Source organism: Erigeron canadensis, chromosome 2 (genome assembly GCF_010389155.1).
Source record: "Erigeron canadensis isolate Cc75 chromosome 2, C_canadensis_v1, whole genome shotgun sequence".
Classification (NCBI taxonomy): domain Eukaryota; kingdom Viridiplantae; phylum Streptophyta; class Magnoliopsida; order Asterales; family Asteraceae; genus Erigeron; species Erigeron canadensis.
The window spans coordinates 33214965-33231340 of NC_057762.1; the positions used below are offsets into that span (position 1 = coordinate 33214965).

Consider the following 16376-nt stretch of genomic DNA (forward strand, 5'->3'; position numbering starts at 1 on the left):
CACTTATGTAAAATTATAGGAAATGTATAAAGCTTGGGTATCACGTCAATATACGTCGGTTTAAAGATTTCCAATAGATGTTCTTAAATTAATTTACGGAAATAAATAAACGTAGTAAACTTAGGAAGCTTGGGTGTCACGTAAACAAATATGTGCACGTAATTAAGAAAAACTGATACTTACGATCGATCAGTGGCGGCCCGGATCCGTTTTTTTTTCTTTTTGGATATATTTGACTTTTTTTCACAAGAGACACCAAACATTAGTGATAACAATGCATCTTATCTTAATCTTAATCTTAATATATACTATAAGACAGTTAAACTAATGACTAATTAACCTATCACATCGTTCGATTTCATCAAATTGACTTTTGATGATGTCATCATTTAGATAAACTACAAATTAAAAATCCTAATAATCATTATCCAAATATATTATTGTATTAATATTTATATTAATTTGTAGAAAAAGTCTTATTAATTTACACTTTTTTTGTTTTCCATCAATAATTTACACTTTTTAGCCCTGAACTTAATTTATATTTATTTTTAGTCATCAACTTTAAGAAACTTTTTTAAAATTTACAATCATTTAATTAAATAAAAAAAATTTAACATATATATGAAATATTTTCTACAAAAAAAAATATTTATTTGAAAACTTAATGACTTATTAACAAATATTAGAAGAGTCCTAATTGTTATCAAAAAAAATATAAAAACAATCCTAATTGTTATCATATTATCATAGAACAAATGATTAAAAATAAACATATGCGTGTTATGAACGCGCATCATGATTAAATACATATACTTGAATGTCAAGTTTGGGATCACAAATATGTTTATATTTCAAATTCAATTATTTTTCCTAATAATATCACATTATGAGTACATCTGTTTCAAAATATATTATAATGGAGAAATTATTATATATAGCATGTGCCTTGTGAAATGACTACGACAAATAATTCCATTAATATGTCTAGGCTAATAATGACAGTGAGGAACCTATGATTATTGAACTACAACTTGCAAAATATAACACTTAAAACCGTTTTTTTTTTTAAATTGTAAGCTTTTGTGACTTAAATGTATGAAGATCTAATATTGTTAATATCATAAATCCCGTGTCCAGTGTTGAACACGGGTCTAAAATCTAGTATACTTCTATGAATTGTAAAAAAAATCATAATATTTTGTTATATTCTATAGTACTCCTCAATCTTAAACGATATATTGAAACAATATATATTATTAGAAACTCATAATGAAAATTAAAAGCATTATTGATTAATTTTGCATTCAACATATCTTAGCATTAAAAGAAATATTCACTAGCAAGTGTGTGCTTCAAATTTTTGTTATCGGGCCTAATCTTTTAACATATTTAAATTTGAATATTTGATATCTATGTAAAAAATTTCTAAAAAGTGAACCAAGTTAAGGAGGGGTAGAGATGGGCAAAATCAGTTTACAAATCGGAACCGGTTTTGGTCAATCTTTTGACTGGGTTTTTTTCTTCCAAAAGCTGAAACCGAACTGATTTGAAACCAGTAATTAGGAACCAAAAACTAGAACCGGTTCCAACCCGCCAATTCTTCTAAAACCAGAACCAGTTTTTTCGATTTTGATTTTTCTTGATCGGTTTTTTTATTTGGAACTGGTTTTTTTTGCTTAGCTCTAAGTAGGGGAATGAGACCTCCCTTGTTTGTAAGCTGTATCCACCACTACTTATGATAAAATTTAAATAAATCTTTTCAGATTTTCATCTTTAAAATACCTAAATTACTCTCTCCTTTATTGACTAATTTAAATATATTTACATAATATACGTATAATACCTTTAATAAAATTATTTTACAACATACATCACTTAACCTTTAAAATAACTACACAAAAAGGGGCGAGAGTCACGAAAACCAAAAATAATAATTAGAAAAGGATTTTTGGAACAAAATAGAGATATAATATCACTATGGGTCGGGGTCTTCGCAGGTCCATAAAAAGATCCGCCCTTGCTGACCACACCCTTCGCCCTAGTGGTGTAGACTTCAATGTACTACATGTCAAAAGCGAGTGATCAAAATATTGGAAATTAGACTAGTGGACAAAGGGTTATCATTTGAGGGCGAACCAAGTTAAGCCGTCGAGGATTGACGTCAAGCAAAACGCTCCTTGGAGTGATGTAGATTGATGTCGTTGAGGCAACTTTGGGACTTTCAAAGAAGGGAGACCTCATACCCGCACCACACTTATTCAATTTTTTCACATATGATTATGTACTATGTGCATGTATATATTTTTTTTTCCACATAAATTCATTTAAAAATGAATGGGTAGATATTGTATATTAATTTCATTAAGTGTATATTGGGTATTTAATAGGCAATAGATAACTAATGTTAGTTATATTAATTATGAAAGGTTTGAGTATTTTAAATATATAAAAAAATTGAAAAAGGGTTAGTTGTGTGATATGTATTTTTTAAAAGAGTAAAGATAAAATATTAATTAGAGTGCTTCTACTTAAAATCAAGACTATTGGAAAATCCTTCACATTCTTAAAGAAAGGCTATAGAGCCTAGAAAGACAATGAAAAGTAGTCAAACTCGTTAATTAACTTTAGTGCAATTTTAAAGATGGTTGTAGTATACTATTTACTTGAATGGCAGACACCAAAAGTATAGCGCTCATCCTAAATTTCACAAATCAGTAATCACAACTCTATAAGATGGTGTTTGGCTCAAGAGTTTACAATGCTGAGATTTGAAATGTGTGAGTTTAGGGTTGGGGGGTTAGCTACGATGTGGCATTCGACGTCCTATGTCTCCATGTACTCGCTCTTTTCTCTGAAAATTACATAGAATGATCGAGAGTAGCGTAGTTATAGGTCGTACGTTTCTCATCACTCTTTTCTTTTTCATCACGATGGTACCCTAGTAAAAAACAGATCCGATTATGCCTATTGCTATTCTTAAAAGGAATGTAACTATGTAAGACGTATGGACTCATATGTAAACATAGTATCTATTTAGATAGATATGCTTAATGACCCCTTAATTACTATATATATCATCTATAGTAAAGAATATCTTGCGCACACTATACCTAATCCGATTACTTTCTTTAGCTTACAAACATAATTAAAAGAAAAAAGAAGTTTCTCACGACAATAGCTTGTTCATAAATGTTAAGCGCGGAGAAAGCAACAGAAAACGTGATTTGACATAGGAGTCACATACTGGTGCCAAATTGGTGTTTTTGCAAAGTAATGGACGAGAAAGGCTCCAAAAACAAGTGGTAAAAAGAAGAGAAAAAAAAAACGTTTTTGAAGACTGAAGAAAGACACTATATAAAAAAGGTGTAGAAAATAAACACAAGATCGTAAAAGGGGTATCAATGTCCAAATAAGAGGGTGCATCATTCTAGCTAGCTAGCTAGCTCTCGTCTGATAACACCTTTGGCTTGGTGGGAAAACAAAGCATGTGAAAAATGTCACAACTCACAACAAAGTTGATTGTAATAGCATCGATCATAATCAAAAGTAATATGACAAAAAAAACTAGTCAATAATCATTTTTAACCTAGGGATATATCTATAGGTTAAGCTAGCTAGATATCTTATCTTAATAATTAACCCTAGATTTGAACCACAAAAGCAATGTTTTTGTCACAAGTTAATTTCAATATATGTCGATTGTAGCAACAAGTTAAAACAAAAGGGCAAATGATCAGTAGCCACTAGCCAATCAACACTACTACTCAAGCATAGAGGTGTATTTTTAAATTGTTATGCACTTTTGTAAAGCTTTTAAGCGACTTGATTAAACTTTAATCAAACTATTTTGGTCAATCATATGTGTAATGCAACTAATAAAGCACAATCCAATCCTATGACAACACAGAGTAATTAATATATATATTAATGGGCCAACCCATACGTGTGATCAGACTTAATTATTTTAGGGTTAACCATCTTAATCTTAATCATTGGGAGTTAAGAAAAATATCTAATGCTGTAATCTGTATAGCATCTATACACTTGTTGTATATATATTTCCAATGAAATGGGCACTTATATATAGACATGCATGTTTGATAAATTTAGACAGATTCACTCGCCCACAACATTATAAGTGCAATACAAAATAAAACTGACTACATCAGAAAAAGTGTACTTATTAGAAAATGCCCATTTGCTTGAAGCACACAAACAACTTTAGTGATATATAGTGGATCAAGACTAAATGTAAGTACATTTTAGCAATGCCAAGACTAATTAGAGTGTCACGGAACATTGATTTATCAAAACAGTAAAGTCGAAGGAGGCAGGGGAATCAGGTCTAATAACTATTATCAAAAGTTCAGAGCACATAAACAAACCATGGTTTTATTATAAAGTTCCTAAGATTGATTGATTATAAAAAGAGAAAAAGAATGAGAGGTAATATACAATTTGCTGAATTTGGTGGGATTTGTCAAGTTTTCCAGCCACAAGTCCATAACACAATGTGTACTCAGTAAAACTTTCAGAAATATAGTGGTTTATCAGTTATACCATAAGCTGAGAGATTCCTAGTAGTAATCATCATGTTAAAGAAAGTAGAGTAAATTATATATGGCTGTTATGTATTTTAACCATAGAGGTAATGGGGGAAGAAAACTAATTAATGGGGATAAAAGTTTCAACTTTTGAGTGTTTCTTGAATTGAATTAGCACTTATGAAATTAATGATCACTTCACAGTTCCATTTCTTACCCCCGTGATTTAAGTAGACACTATTACAAACTATAAGATGAGCTTAATTAGACATTAACGACTGTCTAGATGTGTAATGACCTTCAAAGTTTATAAACTCATCAGCTCGTCCTGTTTTGATGTTGTGAGCGATAGAATATTAGTCCTTGACATAAATAAAAGACATCCAACTAATTGCAGAAAAGTTATGAATTGAACACGCTAAAATTTTCACTTGACGTGCCAAATGATAAAAACAGGACGAGCTGATGAGTTTAGTAACATAACCACTCAAGTTATTTGAGTTCATAATCTTACTTTCCTAGTGTGTATATGTATATATCTTCCGAATGTAGTTAACTAACATACACAAAATATAAAAAATCTCAAACATTAGACACAGGAAGAAGACAAAAAACATACAATTTAATTTGGTAGAAAACATGATTGTCGTATGGAAATTGTGTGCCCTCAATACGACCATTGCTAAAAAAAAGAGGTTACTTAAGTGGGGTGCACAAATGGCTAAAAAGTGACAGTACCCATAACATCGAAGAAGGCTTTGAGACTATGTAAATGAAAAACAAACAAACAAACAACGATTTGAATCAGATATTAACTTTACTATTGAGCTGACATGTCGGCAATTGCGTGAAGAAGAATTCGTGTACTTCAACCACAGATGGCTATCTAGAAAAAAATTATCAACAGAGAACTGTTGTTAGTCGTATATGAACCTCAAATAAAAGTGATTAATTACTTTGTAAGAAGTCTCATTCACTTAGCCAAGTGGTGAACACTTTCGATTATTCAAAACGCCCGATGTGATCTGGTAAAGTTCCACCAGCTTCAATAACTCATTCGTCTCATTGTATGACTTTCATTTTTGTAACAACCTAAAACATGTAAGTAGTAATTATAACATAGTTTTTGTCACTAGAAATTAAAAATTACCAATGTGAAACTGGAACTTTGAAGACAGATGTGGAACAAGGAGAATCTTTGGTCTAGTTTGAGGGCAATTTTATCAAACTACTTTCTTTTTGTAGAGCTGGTGGTCATAATAGAAAAGAGGTTGGTCAGTTAAAATAGTACCCAACGTGCGAAATGCATCCCGTTAGTTAAGGCTATTGTCTTTATCCTGTCATTTTTAGTTTCTTATAATCTTGATATCGTGCATTTTATACATACTCTGTACGATAGTGTGACCTTTTATGTTTTGACTTCTAATCTTATTTATTGAACCTTTGATACTAAATAGCAAGTAATTGTGATTTCAGGTTCATTGGATGCAGTATAAAAAAAGGTCAAAATCGACATTAGGAAGGTCAATGGGGTTTCCGGATGAATCACCTAGAAATATGGTGAAGAAAATGAAGTTAAAGGCCGAAGAATGCTCATATGTGGGTACATACATATTGTGATCATTTTGGGTTCAAATGAACTTTGCTATCTTAACTTTCATTTTCAGCTTTAATTATTATAGAAATAGAACTCGTGCAAAAGCTTATCACGTTCTACTTTTCCCGGAATACGACATAGAAGATAAACTCGCTTTGGATGGACGGAACAAAAGAAAAGAACAGGACACAACAGGGCTAAACCCATAATTTATCAGGAATGAATCAATGGCAAATTAGGAAAGTCTCCCATTTTTTTAGAAAATAATCTTCAATCAAGAATCCTAGCCAAATTCTAGCGGAATCTAGGAGTACCATATGGACCCATACCTGTTATAATGTATTGGTTGTAGCTCCTGATCATATTCAAGGTCAATATCTCTCTTTCTTTTTTTTCTTTCTTTTTGATCTTTTTAAAAGAGCATAGCACTTACTAATATTTATCCTTGCTATGAGACAGACTCTCACAGATGCATACCATATTTATTGGCTACATGAGGGACCTTTATACCATACACCCTGATAAGGGTAAGACAACACATTAAAGAGGAAAACAAATAATGAAAAGAAGTCGATAAATAATAAGTGTAAAAGAAAAGGAACATGAAAAAAAAATCAATATAAGGAAAAGACAAGAAATACTAGTCTTTATCTGTCTAATGATACTTTTGACCATATTAGTCCAATCAATTTGGGTTAGGAGAAGGCCATATCCCTCTATCAAATCTTGCTTCTCTTGATGCAACTTTTTGATTCTTCATTCATGATTTTAGTGTAATTTATATAGATACCTATTAAGCTATACCAACTCTTCGTCTACGCTAAATATGTGAAGTTCGTTTAATTAGACCGTATACTAGAGCACCATATGGATCCAGCAACAACTTTGTTAGAGTTGACAAGACTACATGGATCCACAAACAAATTTGGTAGAGTGAACACAAAGAGTTTAAGTGGTGCAGTCGAACAATGTGATCATGCAATGTGCAAACTCAATCCCACATTCTAACCGTAAAATAGCCGGTCTTCCAATGCCAACATATAAGTTTTGATTAGCCATTACCAATTGGTTTTAAAGCATAACCCAATTGCCTTCATATGACTTAGGGTAGGAACAACAAGCAAGTTGTTTCCTTTTATCACCTCCATCACGGACCTTCTTGATGTGGGCCCAAGCGGGCCCTTTTGTTTCTAGACCAAGATCGCATGAGTATAGGGCATGCGCTAAATTGATTATAACCTGGGCTACACGACTCTGTTTTGGGCGTGTGACCAATCAAAACAAAGGTTAAAACAAAAACGTGGTAATTTATGAATTATTTGCATTTTTGTACTTCAATTTCAATTAATTGTTGGGCCCATTTGTTTTTTTGGCCCATCTGAAATTCTGGGTCTATGTTAGATTTTTAGGTTGCCATTGTGATGCTAGAACTTTCATTTTTTGGTTATATGAAATCATTTTTTATCCCAAATTACAAAATCTATGTCTTGTGAAAAATCACCCTGATTACTCGTATTTATTAAATCAATGATAATTAGAAAAATTGGTCTAAATCAATCAATAGATGAATGTAGTTGACAAAAACAAGCTAACCTAATTAATTAAATACCATCTATCTCCAAGGTTTTTCCTATAGTAACGCATACTATTTGGTAACGCTTTCCAGTCAAAACCTTTTATAAAGATAATGACTGAACTGGGTCCATGAGAAACAGTTGTTTTCATAGTTACTTAAATCATATATATACAGGAGGACGAAATTATCTAGTAATTGTATATCACATCACAATTCTCTGGCTTTAGCACTTGCCAACTACAATTAAAAGTGCGGCTTTTTTCTTCTTCTAAAATGATATAGAAAGCTAATCATTCGCTATCACGGATTTATTTAATAAATAATGACCAAGAAGGACCCTACTTTAACATAATGCGACACTGATTGGAGGCTAACTGCATCACAAGAAGAGCTGTGATTGATCCTAAAAGCAATAAACATTAGAAAAGGATATATAATTAAAATACTCCTATCTTTCTAAAAGAAATAGCTTTTCAAAATTAAAGACATTGATAGGAAAACTTGAATTCACTTGATTTGTAAATTACAACTATCTCATTGTTGTGTATTAGAAAACGCTAAACAAAGCAACCTTACACACACCTAGGAGCACCCCTTCTTGCATATATTCATACAGGAAGGGGTGCTTCTAGGTGTGTGTAGGTGTTGTGTTTGTTCGCGAGATGGTATTGTTTGGAGCTGAAGCTTAGAAATGGGGCTAGGAACTTAGTTTCTATTTCAACTCCTAATTTTTTCACAAACTTTTATTTTAAAGACCTTTTTAGGTGTTTAAGATTTTTTAAACTGGAGCTTTTGATCTCAAATACATATCCAAACAAGGTTAACACTTTGAAAGGGGTTTCTATTTAAAAGCTCAGGGCTTTTAAGCTCCTAAAAGACCCCCAAAACCCTTTACCAAACAGAATAGCTTTAAAGATTGCGTCTCAAACCTACAATTATATTAGTTTTGTAAAATCAACCTCGTATACAAATTTTGTAGCTCGATCACTAAGCATCTAAAATTATCAGAAGGACGGCCCTAAGTACACAATGACTAATTGTTAGGAGATGATATGAGTACCAAAAATATTGATTATTTTACCAAAGATGGACATTAGATATGTTGTAAATTTTATATTCCCTCTGTCTCATATTAAGTGTCATAGTTTGACTTTTTGAGTCTTAATCTTTAAATTTTGACCGTAAATATTTGTGTTTGTGTTATATAACACTTGATATAGCATATATGAATTAATTGAGTTTTAAATGTACTTTTCATTGATATAACTTTCATTAACTAATATATAACACGAACAAAGATATTTACAGTCAAAGTCAGAAAAGAAAGACTTGATCAATGAAAATATGATAATTATAATGGGACGGAAGGATTACAATATGATAAACTTATCAAATTTTATGGTACCAATATCACTTCCCCTCATTGTTAAGTTTGCAACCGTAGTTGTGAGGGACTTGTAAGTATAGACTAGTTCCATAATACTGTTAAGCTACCTATGTTTATGTGTAAACATTTTTGTCTTTTGTTATAAAGTACATGGTCAATACATGATTTAATTCTTCCTTAAAAAAGAAATACATGGTTTAATTCTCATCATATACAAATTCAAAATTATTAGGGTCAATTTAAGAGTAGCGTAGATTTTTTGTTCAACATCACACACAAAAAAAAAAACAAAAACTAGAAGGTTGATATTTTATAGGTCGTCTATTAAAATACCACCTTAATTTATTAACGTAATCTCTAAGAGCTAGCTTTAGATTAACATTATGTATGAGCACGTATTATAAATAAACGTTATAATAAAGAACCCCACGATGCAAAGCAAATAATGCTCAAAAGTAAAAAAAATAAAGGCAAGAAAGTTATAATTAAGTTATTTTAATTAGGATGAACCAAATCCAAAAAGAAGTATTGAATTTCGGTCGGAGGAAGGAAGTAATATTTTTTGTTTTCATGATGGGGTCTCGTCTCACTCAGTCACTCTTATTTGCATCACTGGCGAAGCTAGAAATTTTTGAATGAGGTCAGGATCTAAATTTTTTTTCCTAACGTTATTTTTCAGGTAATATGTTTGGGTCAGTGATTCGATTCGGGTCCGGTAAAAAATTAGATACTATTATTATAAAAAAAAGGTTCAATCACGGCAAAACTAAACATTTGTCCAAGACAAGTAAACATTAAAAAGGAGACAAACGATTGGTACCTGGTTCAATTCACTGAGGAAATTAGAGTTCAATTAAGATGGGGGGTCGAAACCGAGTATATCGAAAAAATTTTACACGAAAACAATATACCCCTTACATCGCAAAAAAAATTTCGGTGAATCAGACGCCCCTTCCGACCCCTATGTAGCTACACCCTTGTCTTGCATGCCACAGTGGCCAGTGAGTCACCCGTTTCAAATATATAAATATAAAATTTACATATATAATCTTTTTCACTTATAGAAAAAGGGATCGATGTTTCTAAAGATAAAAATAAATTATATCTCAACAGTTGCCACCTTATAATTAACATTGATTTTTTTTTAATCAAAATTATTTTGTTTGTTTGTTTGTTCATGAAATAAATAACACTAATTTCTTGTATTGAATAATTAAATAAATTATAGCTCCACCTCTCTCTGTCTCCATAATAAAGCGTGCTTTAAGCTTTAAATCCTATCCACACCAAAAAGCCGTAAACCACACGTAGGTCAAGAAGAAAAGGTCTTCAATGATCAATCATTTATTTGGTTGACCATCATATCATCGATCAAGACTAAAAAAATATATACTATATGTTTTTTTACTGCAAATTATAATCCAAAATTATACAAGTTATGTGGCTTTTCTTTTTTACTTTTTCTAGATAGTTTGTGTGTTTCTATTATTTTGAACGTTCAACGGCGCCAAGACAAGCTAGAAAGTACATTAATCGTAAAAGGGGATTATTCCAACACACCGAATTAAGGTATTCATTCATGATTCATTTATATCTAAAGGATATATGTACATTTAGTAATGTAAACACATTGAAATTAATTAATTTGAAATTTTGGATAGAATTTTATATTTGGATGAACATTGTTTCAAATGGACTGGTTTCATTTTTCCATTAGTACAATTAGTCATAAACAACTGGAAAGTTTTTCACTTAGTTGAGCTGATGAACACAAGTTGAGAAAACTTTATTACTCTCTCGATCGACTACACTTGAGCTTCACAAAAAAAAAGCTAATTGCCAATAAAATATAAATGGTGGCAGCCTCACTAGATTGATTTCATTTTGATTTAATATTATTAAGGATCTCATTATTTCAATCACTAGCTTCTTTGAGTTAAATTAGGAAAACATGAAGAGACGAACTAACAGTAATAACTTTAATGGTGTACATTGGGATGAGGAGGTAGTTTTTGAAATGATGTGTTACCATTTGTTTAAAGAGTTCAGTGCATCAATGTATGTTGAACCAGTGTATCAAAATTTAATGTATGTTGAACATGTAGATTAATTTTTGTTATATATTCTGTACAAAAAATCCTCAAATTGTCTAATATTAATATATTGTGTACATAAAATCCTTAAATTGTCTAATCGAAAGTTTTTATAGTAACCGTCTTGAAAACTCGGTTTATTGGTGCAACATAGTCATACCAAACACACCAATTTTAAGCCATAAATGAAAAAATTACAAAAAAAAAATAAAAAATCAACACGCCTAGCTAATGATCGGCGTGGGGGCCACCAATATATCCGAACCAACATGTCAGAATCTGTAACGGGATACACCAAAGGCCCGGCGTATTGGAGCTAATACGCTAGCAATATACCGGCCGTTTAAGATGTTCGGATGCATAAGGATCATGAAAAATTCGGTCATCCTCACCTTCTCCTAACTTATCATTTTCTGCATATATATTAAACTTGTGGAAATTGCCTAATATATGTAAGCAATACAAGATACTTCACCCCTAGGCAGATACTTAAAGCAGCACTACAATCGGATTTTTATAAAACTAATTCAAGATAACTTTAAACAATCTGTGGCTAACAACTAACACCTAGTACGCCTATATAGCTATATACAAGTAGTAATCATTCGTATATATATAATACGGACTTACAAAAATACACTTATAGATGCACGTGTGGGATCCATTTCAACTTTTTGCATACTATAAAAGCTCAACCTCACCTCATTTCCACCTTCATATTCCAACAACAACTTCAACTTATAATTTCCAGTTTATATATAATCCTTATATCAAAATTCAAACATATATTCATCATTACCAAATATATTAAGTAGTACAAAACTTTTTATAAGTTCATAGCCATGCAAGCAGCCAATGAGATTACAGACTTTCACTACTTGGTTCCTTCAAACCCAAACCCAATCCTTAATGCAGCACATTTAGCCATGAACCTAAACACTTCACCGTCGATCCAGGTCGATGTAAACGCTCTCTCGAACCCATATAACCAGCTTAATATGAACCCGAACGTCGTTCAGGATTTTAACTTGCAATCTATATACTTTGGAAACAACTCAACTTCTGATGAAGCGGATGAGCAACAAATGAGTCTTATCAACGAGAGGAAGCAAAGGAGGATGATTTCTAACAGAGAGTCAGCACGTAGATCACGTATGCGTAAACAGAAGCATTTAGACGAGCTATGGTCGCAGGTTATTTGGCTTCGTAATGAAAATCATCAACTTATTAATAAACTGAATGGTTTTTCGGAGACTCATGATAGAGTGGTTCAAGAGAATACTCAGCTTAAGGAGGAAGTTTCTGAATTACGAAAAATGGTGACTGATATGCAGCTTAATGGGACTTATTCTAGTTTAAGAGATCTTGATGATGATATCAACTGCAATGATCATGCTTATAATAACTTAAGAACCGAATCTTCAAACCAGTCCAATTCAAGCTCCTCAGACTTGCTTTGATCATTAACCAGACTCAAAACAAATTTGTTTTCTTTAATTTCCACTTTTTATTTATTATCTAAGTCGATTACTGCGTATTATGTTAGCAGTAAAAGCTCGGAGGCCGATGTAGCAAAATATATAGTAGCTTAATTATTATGATACAGTAGTACATTTCAATAATGAAAACTTCTTGCCAGTTTAAACCATTTTTCATTACCGAATAGATAGAAAAAAGTACCTTTTTTAAGCACTCTCAAGATGAACCAGATAACAGATCCACTACAGAGTGAATCAGGGCAGAGGATTGCCATTAGACAGATAATCAAATATGTGAAGGTCCATCAGAATCCAACCTAGCTAGCTAGTTAGCGCTCAAATTCAAAGTTACTGCGATTCGTTCCCTCACAAGGAATTGCCAAAGTAACATCAGGAATGCCATTACATGGTTCTTAAGATGGCATGAAGATTCACACTTCACAAAGTATATATCCACTTCACTTTACTATAGTAATTTTTAAACATGCATAGCAAGAGAGTAGTACTTTTGGTTATGATAAAACCTATTAAGTTTGGTGGTCTATGTCTCTATATCTATCTTGTTGCATAATTATAACAATGATAATAGTTACTCAACCCATTCATATATTTTTTACATCAAGTATTGTATAACACAAACAAAAATAATTACGGTCAAAGTTGAAGAATAAAGACTCAAAAAGTCAAATTTGGAAATTTAAATTGGGACGGAGGGAGTATATATTTATTATTGTTATGGGACAGATGCATGAAATTGAATTGAACTTGTCTTATTGTATGTATCTAACTATCGAAACATCTATTGTATGTAACAAACGTATCTGAAGCAGTTCTCGGTTAAGTGACTATTAAGATGAACACATGAGTTGGACTTTTACCACACAATTAGCACATGAATTACTCTTCTCCAATAATTTGTGATGGTACATAACCACTCTGTGCTAGCTAGAGACTGTTCTGTTTATCCGTTGGATAAGATTACGATGTGTCGGTTTGATCTACTTAATCGTGATACAAGTTTTTCACATGTATTCATTTTTGCATTTGCAGAACCTATGGTTCAAAAAGCCCACATAAGAGACTAGCTAACAATCAGTAAATAGGAATCAATAATTTGTGTACAAAAAAAGTTCATAAAAATAGATTAAATGCAGTGGCCTTTAAGAATCAATACATCAACACCAATAAAAAGAATGACATATAAAGTGAATCAATCAATAGAGCCCAGTTACACTGGAAATCAACACATCACCACGAACAAAAAAGCTCGAAGACCATACAGTTGACAGCTTAGCACTAAAAGGTGTGGTCGCTGAGACAATGTCTTTTATGCAAAGGCAATAATTCTTCTTAGCTTTTGGTATCATTATCATAACTCCACACAATCATGAATTCATGATGTATAACTTAACTTCACGAAACAGAACTGTTAATGCGAGTCAAGGTTTACGTCATTTGTAAACTTTCTTTATAGAATATGTCACTGGATAAGAATGAATTCTAGCTAGCTCTACTAAAAGTGATAAAGCTTTGAAATCAAGGTTCAGGATGAAAAACTCTCAAAATATCAAAAAAGTTCCCCTGTTTTTATCATTGTGTTACTATCAAATTCTGTTTCTTGATGAATTATGTCTTGTATCTAGTAAAATTACTACAAGCAATTTACTAAAGCTGTTAAATCTAGGATTTTGTAGGTGCAGGATTAAAAACTCTTAAAATGTCAGAATTGCCCTATCCTTCTATTTTGTTGAGTTCCTGCTTCTTTTATTTCCAAACTTCATATTAGATGTTCTTCACAGTGACAGTAATTTCTCAAGTTATAAAATTCTGTAGTTATTCATATATCAAAACGATGAATACAAATCATTATGCTCAATACCCTCTTCTAAAATGCCCAAAAATTTAAGTTGCGTGCAAAATTTATCATCTAAAAGACTAAAATATATGAAACATGTGTAAAAAAATGTAGGAAACTTGTGTAAAATTAATGATGTAAATGGTAGTTTAGTGGGCTATGTGTAAATTGTATTAACTATGTAGATAGCCCTCAACTTTCATTTGTCAGAATTTGCCCACAACTTTGTAATTTTTGATTCCATACTTTGTCACTTTCTCACCTACTTTCTATCTCTAAACCAGCCAAATCACTAAAACTTGTTCGTAATTCTATCACATTCTAGTAATTCTCTAGTTACACCTTAGATTTTAAAATTGCTTACAGAGATTGTGTTAGTTTTTCCATGCATACTCAAATATTAGTTGCGTTTTGATTTGAAGCATGGTTCTAAGATAGAAAATAAAGAGCCTAGTGGTGACGTGTAAAATAAATGATAAGTCGATATGTTGGTGTTTGAAAGTGGTTAATTAAACAGAGAAATAGGGTTGTCGGTTTTGGACTTCATATAATAATAGATAACGGAAGAAATGTTAGTATTTGTGAATATAAGTAGCTATAGACGTATTATTTATAGTGTTAAAAAATTAAAGTTGTGTTCATTATATGTAATAAATTTTTAAATTTTATGCATTTTATGTATCTGACCAATAAAAAAGTTACAAGTGACAGCTTATATAGAATATGGTTGGGGTTAAATGCGCTAAAATGTAACTAACTATAATCAAATGTCTATAGTGGGAATCAACTATCAGATTAGATATTGTGTGTTAAGAACACGGTAAAAATGTTCAAGTCATAAGCCGGCCAATCAAAAACTTGCATGTGACGGCTTATATGGGTTGTCACGTATGTCGTATTACATAATTTGGACAATTTATGAAGTTGTTAACATACAATATCCAAAAGTTTAGTTAGTTACATTTCAAGATACTTAACCCAATATGATTAACACATATACTTAGATACATATAATGCATAAGATTCGAAAGTTCATTACAGACAATGAACACAACCTTAATTTTTTCACAATATAAAAATCCGTCAATAGTTACTTAAATTCACATATACTAAAGTTTATAATTTAGGGTTTAGTATCTGAAAGTGTAAGAAACTTTTACATTTTTCCTATTGTATGAATATAACTTAGATTTGGTGCATTGTAGGAAGAAACTTTATAAAACTGTTCAGATAATGTAAAGGTGTATACGTGGCAAATTATATGAGCTAACACGTGTAATTTTTCGATTGGTGCATGTCAAAATGTTACATTATTTGAACAGTTTTACAAAGTTTTTTTTCTACAATGCACCAAATGTAAGTTACATTCATACAATAAAAAAATTGTAAAAGTTCATTACAATTCTAAATACTAAACCTTATAATTTATTAAGAACTTTGTAAATTGTTATAGATTTAAAATGAATTAATATATAATCAAAATTAAAAAGTGTAAAATTAATTTTTTTAGCTTAATGACCCAAATTGAACCTATATGACCTAGACTACGCCAATAAATAAACTTGTCTAACATGGTCATATAACCATATTAAACCTGGATATTGATTACCGATCCAATTTGAATATTTGAGTATCTTTAATTTACATAATAGATCAAGTAATTACGGCTTTACCTAAAAATTACTGTACTTTTTTAACATAATAATTTAACTAAACTAATTTACCCCCAAATTTACACGAGTATTAAAATAGAGAGAAAAAGACAAAACATGAAAACAACTCACCGACGCGGTGGGATTAGGACTTGATCACGTTCTTCCCCCAAATTTACAACTCTCCCCCC

The 16376-nt window shown here is 31.4% G+C and overlaps 1 protein-coding gene across 1 annotated transcript; it reads left to right on the top strand.

The window, feature by feature from the left end:
* Positions 1-11933: 11933 nt before the first annotated feature.
* On the top strand, positions 11934-12848 carry LOC122589400 (basic leucine zipper 43-like). Its single transcript, XM_043761693.1, has one exon. It carries the CDS (start codon positions 12043-12045, stop codon positions 12658-12660), a length of 618 nt encoding a protein of 205 aa, XP_043617628.1. The 5' UTR covers positions 11934-12042; the 3' UTR covers positions 12661-12848.
* The last annotated feature ends 3528 nt before the right edge of the window (positions 12849-16376 follow it).